The 15502-nt window shown below is 46.8% G+C and overlaps 1 protein-coding gene across 23 annotated transcripts in view; it reads left to right on the top strand.

Annotated features, from left to right (window-relative positions):
• PPP1R13L (protein phosphatase 1 regulatory subunit 13 like) overlaps positions 1 to 15502 on the top strand; it is a 680831-nt gene that overhangs the window by 487625 nt on the left and 177704 nt on the right. For all 23 annotated transcript variants that reach the window (XM_069207788.1, XM_069207780.1, XM_069207769.1 and 20 more), the window contains one exon: positions 15195 to 15331. In XM_069207788.1, the coding sequence (XP_069063889.1) occupies positions 15195 to 15331 (137 nt within the window). The remainder of the gene's footprint in view (positions 1 to 15194; positions 15332 to 15502) is intronic.

Below are 15502 nucleotides of genomic sequence, written 5' to 3'. Positions count from 1 at the left end.
TTTTAAGGCATATGGGCTAAGGGGGCCCTGGCCCCCAGTTTTCTTTTATTGGGGGGGGGGGGGACGATTAGGGGGTGGTGAGAGAGCCAGCTCTGTTCTGCAGAGTCTTGCCCTGATGACCTTGAATACATCTTAAACAGGTTGTTTGAAATGCCGTTTCCTTTAATTTATTCTTAATGTGAGTGACATGAGAGTGTGTTACAGACATTTTAAAGAGAAATGTTGTTTATGCTAATGCACCATTAATTAAAAAAGATTATTTTAGATCAAAACAGGACCTCACATATGAGTAATGGGAGGGTGTCACAGATTTTATTCAGTAATATTAGTGAGCTGCTGCTGTGTTACAAGATTGAAAACATACTGTGTCACTATCATGAATATTAGGTGTAAACCCTATTAGAATTTGGACGATTGCCCCTGTGCATGGCCAGTGACCTGGCCGAAGAGGGTATGAAGGACCTGAAATTGGATTATAATTTTAAAACTGTTCCGAACAAGGCCCCGCAAATATGCATGAAATCCTTAAAATATCGGTTTTTGGAGAGGAACCTGCCACTGCAAGGGATTGTTAAAGTAGACGGAAACGGGTGAAAATATGATATGAAATTAGAGAGGGTCGGCGAGGTTGTAACAATCTCTGCGTGCCTGCTGTGAACACCCCCCACCCCAACCCCCCAATTCCTTAGAGGCTCCCAACTAGCCCTTCGGGAGACCCCTTTCCTGACTCCCAGGTCAATGAATATCTGTGAGATATGGGAGACTTGGGGCCGTCATTACATTCTGCAGGGTGGCCCATCGTTTTACGTTAAACCACTGGGTTATGAGCCCTATATAAAAAGTGTGGTAGGGAGAAGAGGTCAAAAGGAGAGGTAATTAGACCGGAAGGAATGCTGAGGCATAATGTAGCAATATGCAAAGAGCGGAGTGTCCGAATCTTATATACATTCAAAATATGGTACTGATCGGAGGCTTGGGTGTCAAAGGTCAAGGTATATTGTGAATGGAATGCAGAAGAAGCTTGTGTGTAAGTCACAGTGTGAATCTTGAAGTGGGGACAAGATGTGATGCTAGGATGTACTGTTACAATCTAGGATCAGACAGTTAACCGCTTAATAGTGCCTGACATATAACAAGTGAACCATTACTGAAAAATGTATGGTCTGGGAGCAGAATTACACCCTGAAATAGGGGGAGACGTTGAGCCTGGTGGACTTCGACTGCCATATTTTCCATAGCATGTTCTTTTTTCCCTGGAAGCGAATCTGTTTAAGCTTGGAAGAGAAGTGCGCAGCACTGTCGGCAACAGCACTTGTGTGGCAGGATAGGTGGCGCGTGTCTAACTTGAGGGCAGCGTGAAGCGCCGCCGGCCTCCGCCTAGGCGGTGGGTAAAATGCATATTCAGGGCTGTGCAGGGATGATGGTGCCTTGTTTAGAAACACGTCGTGGGTTTAACAATAACTGCTGCCCAGTTCCATGCGGGTCCAACACTTTTCAGGCAGCTGTAAAAATCTCAAGATATCTTTGGTGATTAATGTTCCTGCTGGAGGGAAATCCGAGGCTCGTCTAGTGGCAGTTTGACTCATCAAAACGTAGGTTGGAGCGTTCATTTGCCTGCTGCAAAGAACGCGCACCATGCAGATTACAGGATTGTATTTTATGTGGATAGCTCAGATTCTTATTAGAAAAGCCAGCTCCAACCAGTGCTTTAAAACAATGAAACCGATGTGCGAGAGAACCTATGGAGAGACGAGGGGCTCTGTTGGAGGGTAGCAATGAGTGAATCAGTGAAGTAGGTCATGGGTGGGGGAGTTCGAAAAGGTTGTCGACCTGGCATTACCAGTGGGAAATCCGTTCCTGGCACATTTGATCACTTGGGCGACAGTCACAGAGGTCTGGACTTTGGGCAGTACGCTGCCCATGCCAGGATGTGCTGCAGGCACATGTAATGGTGTTAGTGTGTAGACCAGAGGGGGGGGAGGACGTAGGTAACCACCTTCTAGCAGTTATTACAGATGGAATGCCTTCTGAGCTGTAAAGAAATTAAGGCAGTGCGACAATTTAGTCGATAAGTACTATCACAGTAGAGATCAAAGGACCTCTACCTCAGGTATTCTGAGCTCATCGACTTCCTGTGATTGATAAAGCGTGTGCGAAAGAACTAAGGCTGGAACAGCATGCATTGCTTTTTTATGGGTACAAGGGAAAGGTGAGCAGTGCTTATGTATGCATGTTCGATAATCAGGCGAAATCCCCAAGTCTCCATCGGTTACAGACATAAACGCATCACAACTCCCTGAACAAGCCCTTTATAGGAACTCTTCACCAGTACCTGAAAAGATGGCCGTAGAGCACGCACCGGTGACCTTCTCGGCAACGAGATATACATTGGAGCTTGTTTTTTCAAAACTGGTGGGTTATTTTGAGATAATGTTATAACGCCAGGTGGAGGTATAGACAAACCAAGTATGACTTTCCCACAGGGGCCCAGTATACACCATTCATTTGTCCAGCAGTGCCTGTTTTGAATATATAGGATCATCAACATACGAGACTGCGGACCTGTCGCTGTATTTATTATAGGCAGATTTGAGGTAGGCGTCTGGTAAGTGATTTGGTCAGATTGGGTATTGGGCGGTTCGTGGGCCCAGCCCATGCCCACCTTTACAATGTATGCAAAAGGAACGTTTGAGGACAGAATAAAACACCGTACCGACCTCCGCAGTTTGGTCAGTTGTGTGGTATATCCCACTCCTTCACAGTGCTTGAAATTGAAACACTAATCACAAAGATATACGTGCGCGGTTGGTGCCCTCTCAGGCGCCTGCTTGTTTAATGTAGAATGGTCTTCAGTGGTGAAGCTAAAATGCTACAGTATGTGCAGTTGTTTGATAACTTAGGAACCACTATTGAATTCGAAGAATACACCTTCCCTTAAGGAGAAGTTTGGGCTTGTGTATACCGCACTCACAAACTCCGGTCTCCTTGTGAGCTAGTAACTTTTATTTGAAGTAAAATTAAGAAACTCGTTTTATTCTCTTAGAACAGTAAAATAAATTACAAAAGTAAAATCGAGAAAATCGTCTTTAGTGCAGGAGCAGAATAACATGAGATTGAACAGACTTTTTAAACAATTGTTAAAGTAATGAATTTAAAACACACATTACAGTATATTTAATGTTTCTTTAAGAACGTATATTAGGTTTAACCTTATATTTACACATATATACGTATGACTATAAAGGTGAATGCTGCATTTAAATATACGTTTTTACGGTCTTACAAATGTGCTTACAATGCAATAGGTCTTGCATTTGGTTGAGTTAGAGCTATTGGCATTGTAAATTCATGACTGAGCTTTTCTTGCCACATAAATTGGTCAACCCTGCATCATAATTTCACCCTTTCCTGCCTTAGAATTCCAGTGCCCCTGCAAATAACTAAAGCACTTCCATTTACCCTTTTCCTCTATCTGCAGCAAAAAAATGAAAATGTTGCCATTTAGTATCCTAATTTAAATCTGCCATGCTAATTCTAATAGCATACCACTTTCACCACTCCATCCTCCGAGTTGCTGGCTGGCACAATTCCCCCCAAAAAGACACAACACAACCACAGAGGAGAAATAAACTAGAAGGGTCACCCAAACACACAAGTGTTCAGTCATAGTGTAATAAGGATGTTAAATTGACCTGAAACATGGTCATAATTGTAATAAGGAGAGATTATTAAAACATATACAATGATCATATAAACCTTTATCAGAAAACTTTTGACATTAGACTGTAATGCTCAAAACAGCCCCTAGAGGGCACCATAAAGGAAATATAATTTGTAAGAAACTTGGTCATGTAACCATAATGTTAGCCCGTAGAGGGCATAACCATATGAAAAAACAGGAGAAAGTAATGCCATGTAGCCATATACTTAGCCCCTAGAGTGCATTTTTAGGACTAGCAGGCCTACTGCAATGATACTACAAACAAGGCCTTTAAAACAAAACTTCTCCCAGCTGTAAAACAAAAGTTCCAGCCATGATAAATCTTAGACACAGAATGGTGGGAGGGGTTATTATTTTGGGATAACCACTGTTAGACCTGACTGCCTTAGGGTAGTCATCCCTCAACTTATTGCCTGCCACCCTCAACTTTTCTGACTTTGCTGGTTTTAGGACTGCACACCAGATGCAGCTTGTCCTTTATGGTGGAGGCCCCCCCCCCCACCTTTTGCCCCTCACGAAGAGTGTCTGTCAGGCTGAACAAAGGTCAGCTTGACGGACACTCTTCATTTTCAGCTCAGACAGCCAAGAGTGAGACATGCGTGATTTGTGCAGACTCCTTGCTGCCTGAGCTGAACTTTGCTGGGCTGAGGAGGTCACAGCTCCTATGGGCGTGACCTCCTCGGCTCAGCAAAGGTGCCTTGAGGCCCTCCCCTTGGTGACGAGGAATGCGTCACCCATTGACGTCTACCTGGGTGCTTCAGGTTTAAGCCCTGAAGCGCCCAGGGTGAGTGTCAATCAGTGACACTTCGTCACAGAGTGGGGTGGGGTCAGCAGTCTCACTGACCCCATCCCACTCTGTGACGAGGCTGGGACTGCTGCCTTCCTTCATTGGCTGACCTAAGGTCAGCCCATGAGGGAAGGCAGCAGTCCCAACCCTCCTGGGACCTCAAGGCTGAAGGGCAAGTGTGTGTGTGATGTTTTAAAATGAATATTTGGTGCATGCGTGCATGTTTGAATGTTATGAGTGTTAATGGATGTGCGTGCATGAGTGAAAGAATGAGTGTGTGTGTGCTTCCCGCCCGCCCCCCTCCCTCCTACAGCTGTCAGCCACCACTGCTGCACACTTTACCACTGCTAACCAGTGCTAAAGTGCGTATGCTCTCTCCCTTAAACATGGTAACCTTGGTTAATTCCAAATTGACATATTTGAGTTACTCGTAAGTCCTTAGTAAGTGCACTACATGTGCCCAGGGACTGTAAATTGAATGCTACTAGTGGGCCTGCAGCACTGGTAGTGCCACCCACATAAGTAGCCCCTTAACCATGTCTCAGGCCTGCCATTGCAAGGCCTGTGTATGCAGTTTCAATGCCACTTCGACTTTGCATTTAAAAGTACTCACCAAGCCTTAAAATCCCCCTTTTCTACTTAGAAGTCACCCCTAAGGTAGGCCCATGGAGCAGGGTGCTATGCAGGTAAAAGGAAGAACACGTGCATGTGTGTTTTATATGTCCTGGTAGAGGAAAACGCCTACATTTGTTTCTCACTACTGTGAGACCTGCTCCTTTCATAGGATAGCATTAGGGCTACCCTCATGTACTGTTTGAGTGGTAGATTCTAATCAGAAAGGGGTAACCAGGTCATATTTAGTATGGCCAGAATGGTAATAACAAATCATACTTATATGTGAGGTTGGATTTTATACTACTATTTTAGAAATGCCACTTTTAGAAAGTGCAAAAAGAACTGATGATGGACGGAATGCTGAACAATGCAAACATTCACCCCAGTCACAAAGATCTGGGTTTAATCCCTCGTTTTCTTTTGCTCACCACGCCACCCCAGTTGGGACCCAGCCATAGGCAAATCAGTCTTAACCCTGTTCCCCATGGGAGCAGTCCAGCCCGAACTGCCAAGCAAGGTCCTCCCTGGACCGGTAGCAAGCATCCTAAGACCGGATCAGGGTATCACCCTTCATCAGCCAGGCTAGCTTGAATCTAGTGGCGCAGTGAGCACGGGACCCACGTCTGGGCATACCCTTCCCACGTGGGTCGACAAATGCAAAAAGAACAGATGGACGGAATGCTGAACAATGCAAACATTCACCCCCAGTCACATAGATCTGGGTTTAATTTATCGTTTTTTTGCTCACCATGCCACCCCAGTTTGGACCCAGCCATATGCAGATCAGTCTTGACCCTGTTCCCCATGGGAACAGTCCAGCTCGAACTGCCAAGCCAGCTCCTCCCTGGACTGGAAACAAGCATCCTAGGATCAGTTTCAGGGTATCACCCTTCAACAGCCAGCCAATGAGAAAATTGCTGCACAGCCGAACTGGAATGACGCAGCCCGACTTCCTGAGTGAAGATTCTACACAGCGCCTGCCTTGCAGCTGAAAATTCAATGCACAACCTATCGGATTGATGCACAGTTGAACCGGAATGAAGCAGCCTGACTTCCCAAGTGAAGAATCAACGCAGCGCCTGCTGTGTGACAAAAAGTTTTACGCATAGCCTACCGGATCGATGCAACACCTGTGACTTCTTCCTGCACGCCCAGGATTTTCCCTGCATCGTACTTGGGTGTCAAAAAGATCCCCGCATCCCAGTGAGGAACCAAGACTTTGTGTCGTACATCGACTCAAAGCCCCTTGCAGCGTGGAAAAAAAACATTGCAGCGTCTGTGCCACGCCAGAAATTCAGGCGCACACTCTATTTTTCAACGCATCTCCTCTGCGGTCTTCATGCATGATATTTTTGACACAAACCAGGTACTTTGTGCAAAGACGAGACAACTGTTGATTTCTAAGATTTAAGACTCTTTTTAATCTTGCAAAAGTAATATCTCAACTTGTGCTTATTGAATCTTTATCATTTTTACATGAATGTAACCAGATACATATCTTATAGTTTTCTAACCTGTGGTGTTTTCACTGTTAGTGTATGATTTATTGTATAAATACTTCACACATTGCCTTCTAAGTTAAGTCTGGCTGCTTAGTGCCAAGCTTCCACAAGGGTGGGCACAGGACAATTTGGATTGTTTGTGACTTAACCTGACTAGGATTGTGGTCCCTCTTTAGATGAAGGTGAATACCTCTGCCAACTAGAGAGCCCATTTCTAACACTGGTGATGAGCGGTGAGGATAGGACTTGTTTGCGCAGTGACATACAATAGCTACGTGTACACTACCTATCCACAGTTGAAAGGCGATTTGATTTTTTTCCCTTTTTGCTTCAAGTTCTTTCTGCCTGACATTTTTAATCTAATCCTAAACATGACTGGGTCTCAAGGAGGAGCTGGAGAGTTTGGCCTAGCTAAGCTGGAGACATACACTGTCAGCCAGCTGAAAGGATTCTGCAAGGGGATGGGAGTACTTACCCAGGTTGCCTCCAGGAAGGAGTACCACCAAAAGGTGCCGAGGGCCTGGGCAGAAGTCGGTTCACAAGATGATGTTGAGGTGGAGGAGTCAGAGGATGGCTCCCCAGACGATTTGCCAATAGCAGTGGGGGGTGACACCCCTGGATTTGTGCCCCCTGCTAAACTAGGGGGCAGTGTTTCAAGCCATGGCCTGACTGCAGAGGAAAGGAGGGAGTAGAAAGAGTTCCAACTGTAATTGGCCAGGTTAAAACTGGAGGAGAGGAGAATAGAGAGAGAGGCAGAGGAGAGCTGAGGCTTAAAGGGCTTTGGCTGAAAAGAAACTACTTCTGGCTCATAAATTGAGTCTAAAAGAGCTGGATATCAAGTCTAGGCAGTCTGAGTCCAGCAGTGATAGTGGTAGCATACATACAGGACCTGCTGGAGAGAAAAAGGTTCATATACCCAGAGATGTGGTGCCAAGTTATGTGTTGGCAGATGACATTGACAAATGGATGGATGCCTATGAAGTTGCACTAAGGGCTTATGGGGTTCCTGCAGAGCATTGGGGGGGGGGGTGGGCTTGTGGACACGTACCAGCTATTCCTCACATTAGAAAAGGACAAGAACACATACCTGCTCATGAAAGCCATTTTAATTGCCAAGTTTGGACTGTCCCCTGAAATTTATCACTAGACATTTAGGGACAGTACCAAACTCTCCACACAAACTTGGGTAGACTTTTATGATTCCTCTAGCAAGGCACTGAATGGATGGGTGCGGGGCAGTAAAGTAGATGACTATAAGGAGTTATATGATTTGATCCTGAAAGAGCATATTCTCAGCATTTGCTTTATAGAGTTGCATCAGCACCTGATTAACAGTAAGCGGACTGATCACAGGAAGCTTGCTGAGGAGTCGGACCTTTGGGCTAGCACAAGAGTGTCCAGAAAGATATCTTGAAGGGGGGGGGGGCAGCGGGGGCACCCACAAAGATGGTCAGGGTTCCCACCAGAAGAAAGAGGGGGGAGAAAAACTTAAATATAAGTAGTTTTCAAAAGGTCGCCACACTAATTCGCAAGGGGATAGTGGTACCCAGTCCCAGCATGATTCTAAAAAGAAACCAGGTTCTTTGATCAGAAGAAAGGGAAGTTTGAATCCTAATGCACATAGTGCATTAAGTATGGTCACTCCAAGGGCGACACTAAATGTCCCTTGATAGCACAGCAACCTACTGGAGGGCAGACACCTGGGTTGGCTAGTATAGCGCTCGGGAAGGAGGTAGTCCCAGATAGTTTTGGGGAACGGATAGAGGTAAACCTAGTGTCCCTAGTGGATGCAGAGATGGTGCCAAATACCGACATGCCTGCCAATACATCCAGATATAGACAGTGAGTCACCATCAATGGGCAAAGGGTGGAAGCTGTGCGTGACACAGGAGCCAGCATGACTAGTGTCAGGGGTCAAATGGTGTCAGCAGAGCAGGTCCTCCAGAACACATTCCACTAAGTCATAGTCGCTGACAATCACAAGAGCCACCTAACAGTAGCTCTGGTTCTTTTAGAGTTGGTGGGGTCTCTGGTACTCTAAAATTAGCTGTGAGTCCTGCAATCCCTGTGGAGTGTCTGTTAGGCAGCAACCTTGAGCACACTACCTGGAAGTAGGTAGAGCTAAGGTCTCACTTGGAAATGTTGGGATTGCCTGAGTGGGTCTGAATGACCACAAGGTCCATGCCTGCCCAGGAGGGGAGTCAAGGGCGTCTGGAGGCTGGAAGAAAGGCCCAGAGAGCTGCCAAGGAAAGGGGCAAGGGACGTGGGAAACCGGTCCCAGAAGTTCTTGTGGTGGTTGACGGGGCTCCTGAGGAGGAGGCCCATAAGCCATTTGGGGTGGACATTTCTGCCCTAGGTGACCTGCCTGAGCTTGCAGGCTGGCAAGTTGAGGGTGGACCCACCAGGGAAGAATTCCTCAAAGTGCAGAAGGAGTTCCCCACTCTTGAGGGTTTGAGGCCACAGGCCTCAGCTCAAGCAGCAGGTGGAGCCTCTGGTGATCACTTTATATATTGGGAGAATGATCTCCTCTGCAGTGAGCCTAAGGTACCGGAGGCTGGGGCAGCATGTGTGCTGGTGGTCCCCCAGTGTTACCGGGCCTTCCTAGTGGGCCTGGCTCATGATATTTCCATGGCAGGACATTTAGGGCAAGACAAGACCTTTGCCAGGCTTGTCACCCTCTTTAATTGGCCCCAAATGCGTTCTGTAGGTCCTGTCCCACCTGCCAGGCCAGTGGGAGTACAGGGAAAAGGCTCAAGGCCCCCCTTGGTCCCACTCCCTGTCATTGGCACCCCCTTTAAAAGGGTGCTCATCAACATCATTTGTCCATTGGACTACAAAAGTGCCCTAGGCAACAGGTTTATCCTGTTTTGGTGGACCCTACCCCCTGAGGACGGTGACTGCAGCAGTGGTGACCAGAACTCTGATGGGGATATTTACCCTGTGGGATTCCCAAAGGAGATTGTGTCTGACAGAGGCACAAACTTCATGTCGGCATACATGAAGTCCACGTGGGATGCGTATGGGATGACCTACAAGTTTACCACACCCTATCATCCTCAATCTTATGGCCTTGTGGAGAGATTCAACAAGTCCTTATGATCACAGGCCTCCCCGAGGCGTAAGTGGAACGTCCTCTTACCATGCCTTCTCTTTGCTTACAGAGAGGTACCTGATAAGGGGGTTGGGTCAGCCCCTTTGAAGCTCTCTATGGGTACCCTCTCAGGGGACCTTAAGCATTGTAAAAAAGGGTAGGGAGAAAGTTCCCAAAGTACCCCCTCAGGATGTGGTCCGCTAAATGCTAACCCTCCGCAGCCAGATGCAACGCTTCTGGAGGAAGGCCAAGAGCAACCTTGAGGCCAGCCAAGAGGTGATGAAACGCTGGTATGACCAGAAGGCCACCCTGGTGGAGTTTCAGCCTGGAGATAAGGTTTGGGTAATAGAGGCAGTAGAGTCTAGCGCTCTCCAGGACCGCTGGACTGGCCCATTTGAGATCAAGGAGCGTAAAGTGGAGGCTGCTTACTTAGTGGTCAACCAGACCCGTAGTAACCCCCTAAGGGTGCTCTGTGTAAACAGACTGAAGGCTTATTTTTGAGAGGACTGAGGTCAAAATGCTTCTGGCAACAGATGAGGGTCTGGAGGAGGAGAGTGAACCTCTGTCCGATCTCCTCTCTGCCAAGGAAGGTGATGGGTCAGTGGAGGTTGTCAGTCTCTGACTCCCTGACGCTGGACCAGCGAGGGGACTACTACCAGTTACTGGAGAAGTACTCCTCTCTGTTTTCCCTCACCCCTGAACTCATACACATGTGTCCATGATATTGACACAGGAGACAGTCCCCCTGTAAAGAACACAATTTAGAGGTTGTCAAACAGGGTGAAGGCCAGCATCAAGGAGGAAGTTGCCAAGATGCTGGTTCTTGGGGTGATTGAGAACTCCAGCAGTCCCTGGTCTAGCCCTGTGGTGCTGGTTCTCAAGGCTGCTGCACAAGGTGCTAAGCCAGAATGTAGGTACTGCATGGACTACCGGGATCTCAATTCTGTCACAAAGACAGATGCTCACCCCATCCCCCGAGCTGATGAGCTCATAGACGGGCTAGGTGCTGCCAAATTCCTCAGTTCCTTTTGATCTCACATCAGGGTATTGGCAGATCACCTTGATTGAGGGGGCTAAAGAGAGATATGCTTTTGCTACTCCTGAGGGCCTTCACCAGTTCAGAGTGATGCCCTTTGGATTGAAGAATGCCCCCGCTACCGTCCAGCGGTTGGTTAATGGGATCCTAGCTGTCAAGGATGCGTTCTGCGCAGCCTACTTAGACAACATTGCCGCCTACAGTTCCAGCTGGGAGGAACATCTGCTCCACCTCCAAGAGGTGCTCCAGGCCCTGCAACAGGCAGGCCTTGACCATCAAGGCCAGTAAGTACCAGATTGGGCAGGGTTCCATGGTGTACCTGGGACACCTACTAGATGGTGGCAAGGTGTAGCCCATGCAGGCCAAGATTGAGACAATCACGGCTTGGCAACCACCTAGAAACCAAACAGAAGTGAGAGCCTTTTTAGGCCTCACTGAATACTACCGTAGATTTTTTAAGGGTTGTGGCACCATAGTGACCCCCTTAACAGAACTTACTTTCAAAAAGCAACCTAGGTTGGTGAATTGTTCTGAGGCTTGTCAGAAAGCCTTTGACCCTCCAAAGGAAGCCTTGTGCATGGCACGTGTGCTCAGGGCACATGACTACCCCAAGGAGTTAATTATGCAGACCGAGGCTTCAGAGCATGGCATGGGGACTTTTTTTGCACAGATAAAGGAGGAGGGCCTAGGCCTAGCAGAAGGCTATTACCACAGGAAGAGAGGGTGGAGTGCCATAGAAAGAGAATAATTTGCTGTGGTCTAGGCACTGAAGAAACTGAGACCTTACCTGTTTGGGACTCAATTTCGGGTTCATACAGACCACAGGCCCCTCAGATGGCTCATGCAGATGAGGGGTAAAAATCCTAAACTCTTGAGGTGGTCCATTTCCCTACAGGGGATGGAATTTATGGTGGAACATCGCCTGGGGACTGACCACGCCAATGCTGATGGTCTCTCCAGATACTTCCATTTTAGCGATGAGAGCTCCCAAGGGGTTGGGTAGCTCTCCCCACATTTGGCTGGGGGGGACACAAGCTAGGCCTGACAGCCTTAGGGTGGTCATCCCCCAACTTTTTGCCTGCCTCCCTCCTCTTTTCTGACACTGTTTTTGCTGGTGTTAGGACTCTGCACGCTTTACCACTGCGAACCAGTGCTAAAGTGCATATGCTCTCTCCCTTAAACATGGTAACATTGGTTCATTCCCAGTTGGCATATTTGATTTACTTGTAAGTCCCTAGTAAGTGCAATACAAGTGCCCAGGGCCTGTAAATTGAATGCTGCTAGTGGTCCTGCAGCACTGGTTGTGCCACGACATAAGTAGCCCCTTCACCATGTCTCAGGCCTGCCATTGCAAGGCTTCTGTGTGCAGTTTCACTGCCACTTCAACTTGGTGTTTAAAAGTACTTGCCAAGCCTTAAACTCACCTTTTTCTTCATATGTCACCCCTAAGATAGGCCCTAGGTAACCCATAGGGCAGGGTACTATGTAGGTAAAAGGCAGGACATGTACATGTGTGTTTTATGTCCTGGTAGTGGAAAACTCCTAAATTTGTTTTCCACTACTGTGAGGCCTGCTTCTTTCATAGGATAGCATTAGGGCTACCCTCATTTACTGTTTGAGTGGTAGATTCTGATCGGAAAGGGGTAACCAGGTCATATTTAGTATGGCCAGAATGGTAATAGAAAATCCTGCTTTTTGGTGATGTTGGATTTTATATAACTATTTTAGAAATGCAACTTTCGGAAAGAGAGCATTTCTCTGCACTTAAAACTATATGTGCCTTACAGCCTGTCTCCAATCAATGTCTGGGCTGGTTGACAACTTCTTTGTGCATTTCACCCAGACAACCAAAAACACAGCATACTCAGTCACACCTGCACTCATCTGCATACTGAATTGGTCTTCCTGTGCTGTAAGGGTGGAGGTCCTGACACTTATATTTCAAAAGATAGTGGCCTGCCCTCACACAATAGACTGCCTAACCCCTACGGGGACCCTGGCAGTCAGAACTGTACTGAAAGGGGACCTTGTGCACTTCAAAATCACTCTGACATCTCCCCCACTTCAAAGGCATTTTTGGGCATATAAACTGGGTCCCTGGCCCCACCAAATCAGACACTTCTGGAGTGTGGGATTATCACCTCCCTTTCACTCTGCACTGTTTTTTAATCTTGACCGGCTCCCGTTCTCGCTTAATAAAATTTGTTTCTCGAGTGGGTTGCTGAGCCATTTAAAAAAAAATTCTCTCCAGCTTTGTTTTTCTTTTTCTTTCTGACCTATAGGTTTAAATTTACTCCTACTTCACTACAAAAGATCTCGGGCAAAGAGCCCCTTCGAGGTGCCCATCAGACATTGCCGCGCCGGTCTGATGGTGAGCAAGCCCAACGATGAAGCATGATATTGAACGGATGTATGAGGGCTTATGCTTCTATAAACAAAAGTTCCAGCCATGAGAGAACTTAAAAAGATAATGAATGGTGGTAAGGGTTATTTTGGAGTCCCCACTAACATAGTGTGGGGACCCAGAGATGGTGTAGACAGACGGAGCACTTTGTGGTCAGTATTTTGAAGGTGGTCCCATTGTCCTGGCACCGCCACAGGCAGGGTTATAAGCAAAAATGTTTTGTAAAAGTACAGCTCCGCAAAGCTTTTTGGGCACATTTTCGTGCTACGAATATTTAAGTATGTTGATAGGACTGTAATACTTAGAACAGCCCCTAGAGGACACCATAATGTAAATAGCATTTGTAGGAAACATGGTCATTTAACTATATAGTTAGCCCCTAGAGGGCATAACCACACAAAAAGAAAATGGCATTAAATAATGCAGTTTAACCATATATTTAGCCTCTAGAGTGTGTAGTGCATTACACATTTTCAGGGATAGCAGGCCTATAGCAATGATATTACATCAAGGTCCTTAAATTTCAAGCTGTTCCCAGCTGTAAAACAAAAGTTCCAGCCACAAGAACTGCTTAAAAAGACATTGAATGGTGTGGTGAGAGGGGTTATTTTGTGGTCCCCATTAACCTAGTGTGGAGTCCCAGATGATGTAGACAGAAAGAGCATGTCGTGTTGAATCTTTTGTAGGTGGTCCCATTGTCCTAGGACCACCACAAGCTGAGTTATGAGCAAAAATGTTTTGTGAAAGTAATGTCCTGCAAAGCATTATGGGGAGAGTTTCCTGGGTGCAGTGAATATTGTAGTATCAGATCTCCTGCTGTGTCAGGGAGAGTTGCTTTTGTTTTGACGATTTCGATTTTATGCAAAGCATTTACCAGTTTCAAGTGTTTTATGGGAAGAGCGACAAGAAATGACTCTGATTAGGTAACTGTGAACAATGTGACCAGCGCTCCAATACCGCCAATGTAGTTCATGCTGTTGTTCCTGTTAGTGCTATGAGTGCCATGGCTGCCGTGCAGCACAAAGGGGAAATATAAAAGAAAAAAAAATAGTTTGCCCACGCTGAAGTATATCTGCAGTCGTGCAATAATCCATGTACCAGGGGCAGTCTGCAAGGCATGAGAAAAACAGCCTCAAGGCAGTACAAACGTAAAGCACTCATCAGTGACATCAAGTGATTTTTGAAAGGCAAGCTCAGAAACAAATGAAGTGGTGGGTGTGAGATGAGCTTGGTTAAAAGCCCACAATAGCTTTAACAGGTGAAAGCGCTTCTGTGCTTGACCTAAAAACTGGTATTCCGATGCTATTTCTGGCCTGGACTCGTCATTCTGCCACTTTTTCATTTCCCCAATAGACTGCAGATTTCAGGGTAGTATAGGCTGTTATGATCCAGGCATACCCTCTTTGCCCTTTATATCTGCAGTCTGCAGAGCAGTTAAGTATTTGTGCCCGATCCTAGTTTGAATTCCCGTTCGGCCCTGGGTAGTTAGTCACAGGTCCGGTTTCAACAGTGTGAACAAGACATGGGATTATTCTACAAGTGAGAAGGGTTGTACTTGCCATATCTAAGGGGTTAATATAAAGGTACATATAAGTTGTATAGGAATACTCATACACATGTGCACTAAAAGACTGGCAGTTACATTGATGGAAGTTCAAAGGCAATGTCATTGACAAAGGCAGTGTAAAAGCACCATCAAAGAGTCAGTAGTGAAGCAGTCAGTCAACACTGTCATACAGATTGTTCAAGAACACCCACGGGCAACCAGTAACCGAAATCCCAGGCACTCTAATAGCTCACAGGCGACTCCATCAGATTAAACAGGAGTGCAGGCAGAGCACAGTATCACCCACATACCTTGCCAGCTCAGCTAGAATTCACTGCCCAAGAACTGCAAGCCAGCCCTTTAAAGGATTCCCAGGTTTGTGACAACACAAGCTGCTCTTACACTGGTGCCAGCTGCGAAGAGCATTCTGTGATATGTCACCTGGCAGGCCTGTGTTAGCCCTCTGACTGCAGCATTATCTTCTCTTCGCAGCTTTTGCCGCACAGAACATCGATGAGAAACAGATGGAGCTGGACATGGCTGCTGCCAAGATGGACAGTCTTACTAAAGAGCTGGAGAACATCTGGTCCGACAACAACCCTTCAGCCTCGAGTCCTGTACAGGGCAAGGTAAGGCTAACTGACATCCATTCAGGGGCGCAGTGCTTTAGAGAGCCTTTGTAAGACGTGGAGCTCCCTCTGGAATGCGCAGCCCCGTTGAGGACTGGCACTGCCCTCAGTGGTGGAAAGGGCTTCTCCTCATCTCCCTGTCCTCAGCTGGCAGTGCTCCCATCAGGTGGA

Source organism: Pleurodeles waltl, chromosome 9, assembly GCF_031143425.1.
Source record: "Pleurodeles waltl isolate 20211129_DDA chromosome 9, aPleWal1.hap1.20221129, whole genome shotgun sequence".
In the NCBI taxonomy this organism is placed as follows: domain Eukaryota; kingdom Metazoa; phylum Chordata; class Amphibia; order Caudata; family Salamandridae; genus Pleurodeles; species Pleurodeles waltl.
Note: the sequence above shows the minus strand (reverse complement) of the source record. Positions and strands in the feature narration are given on the sequence as shown.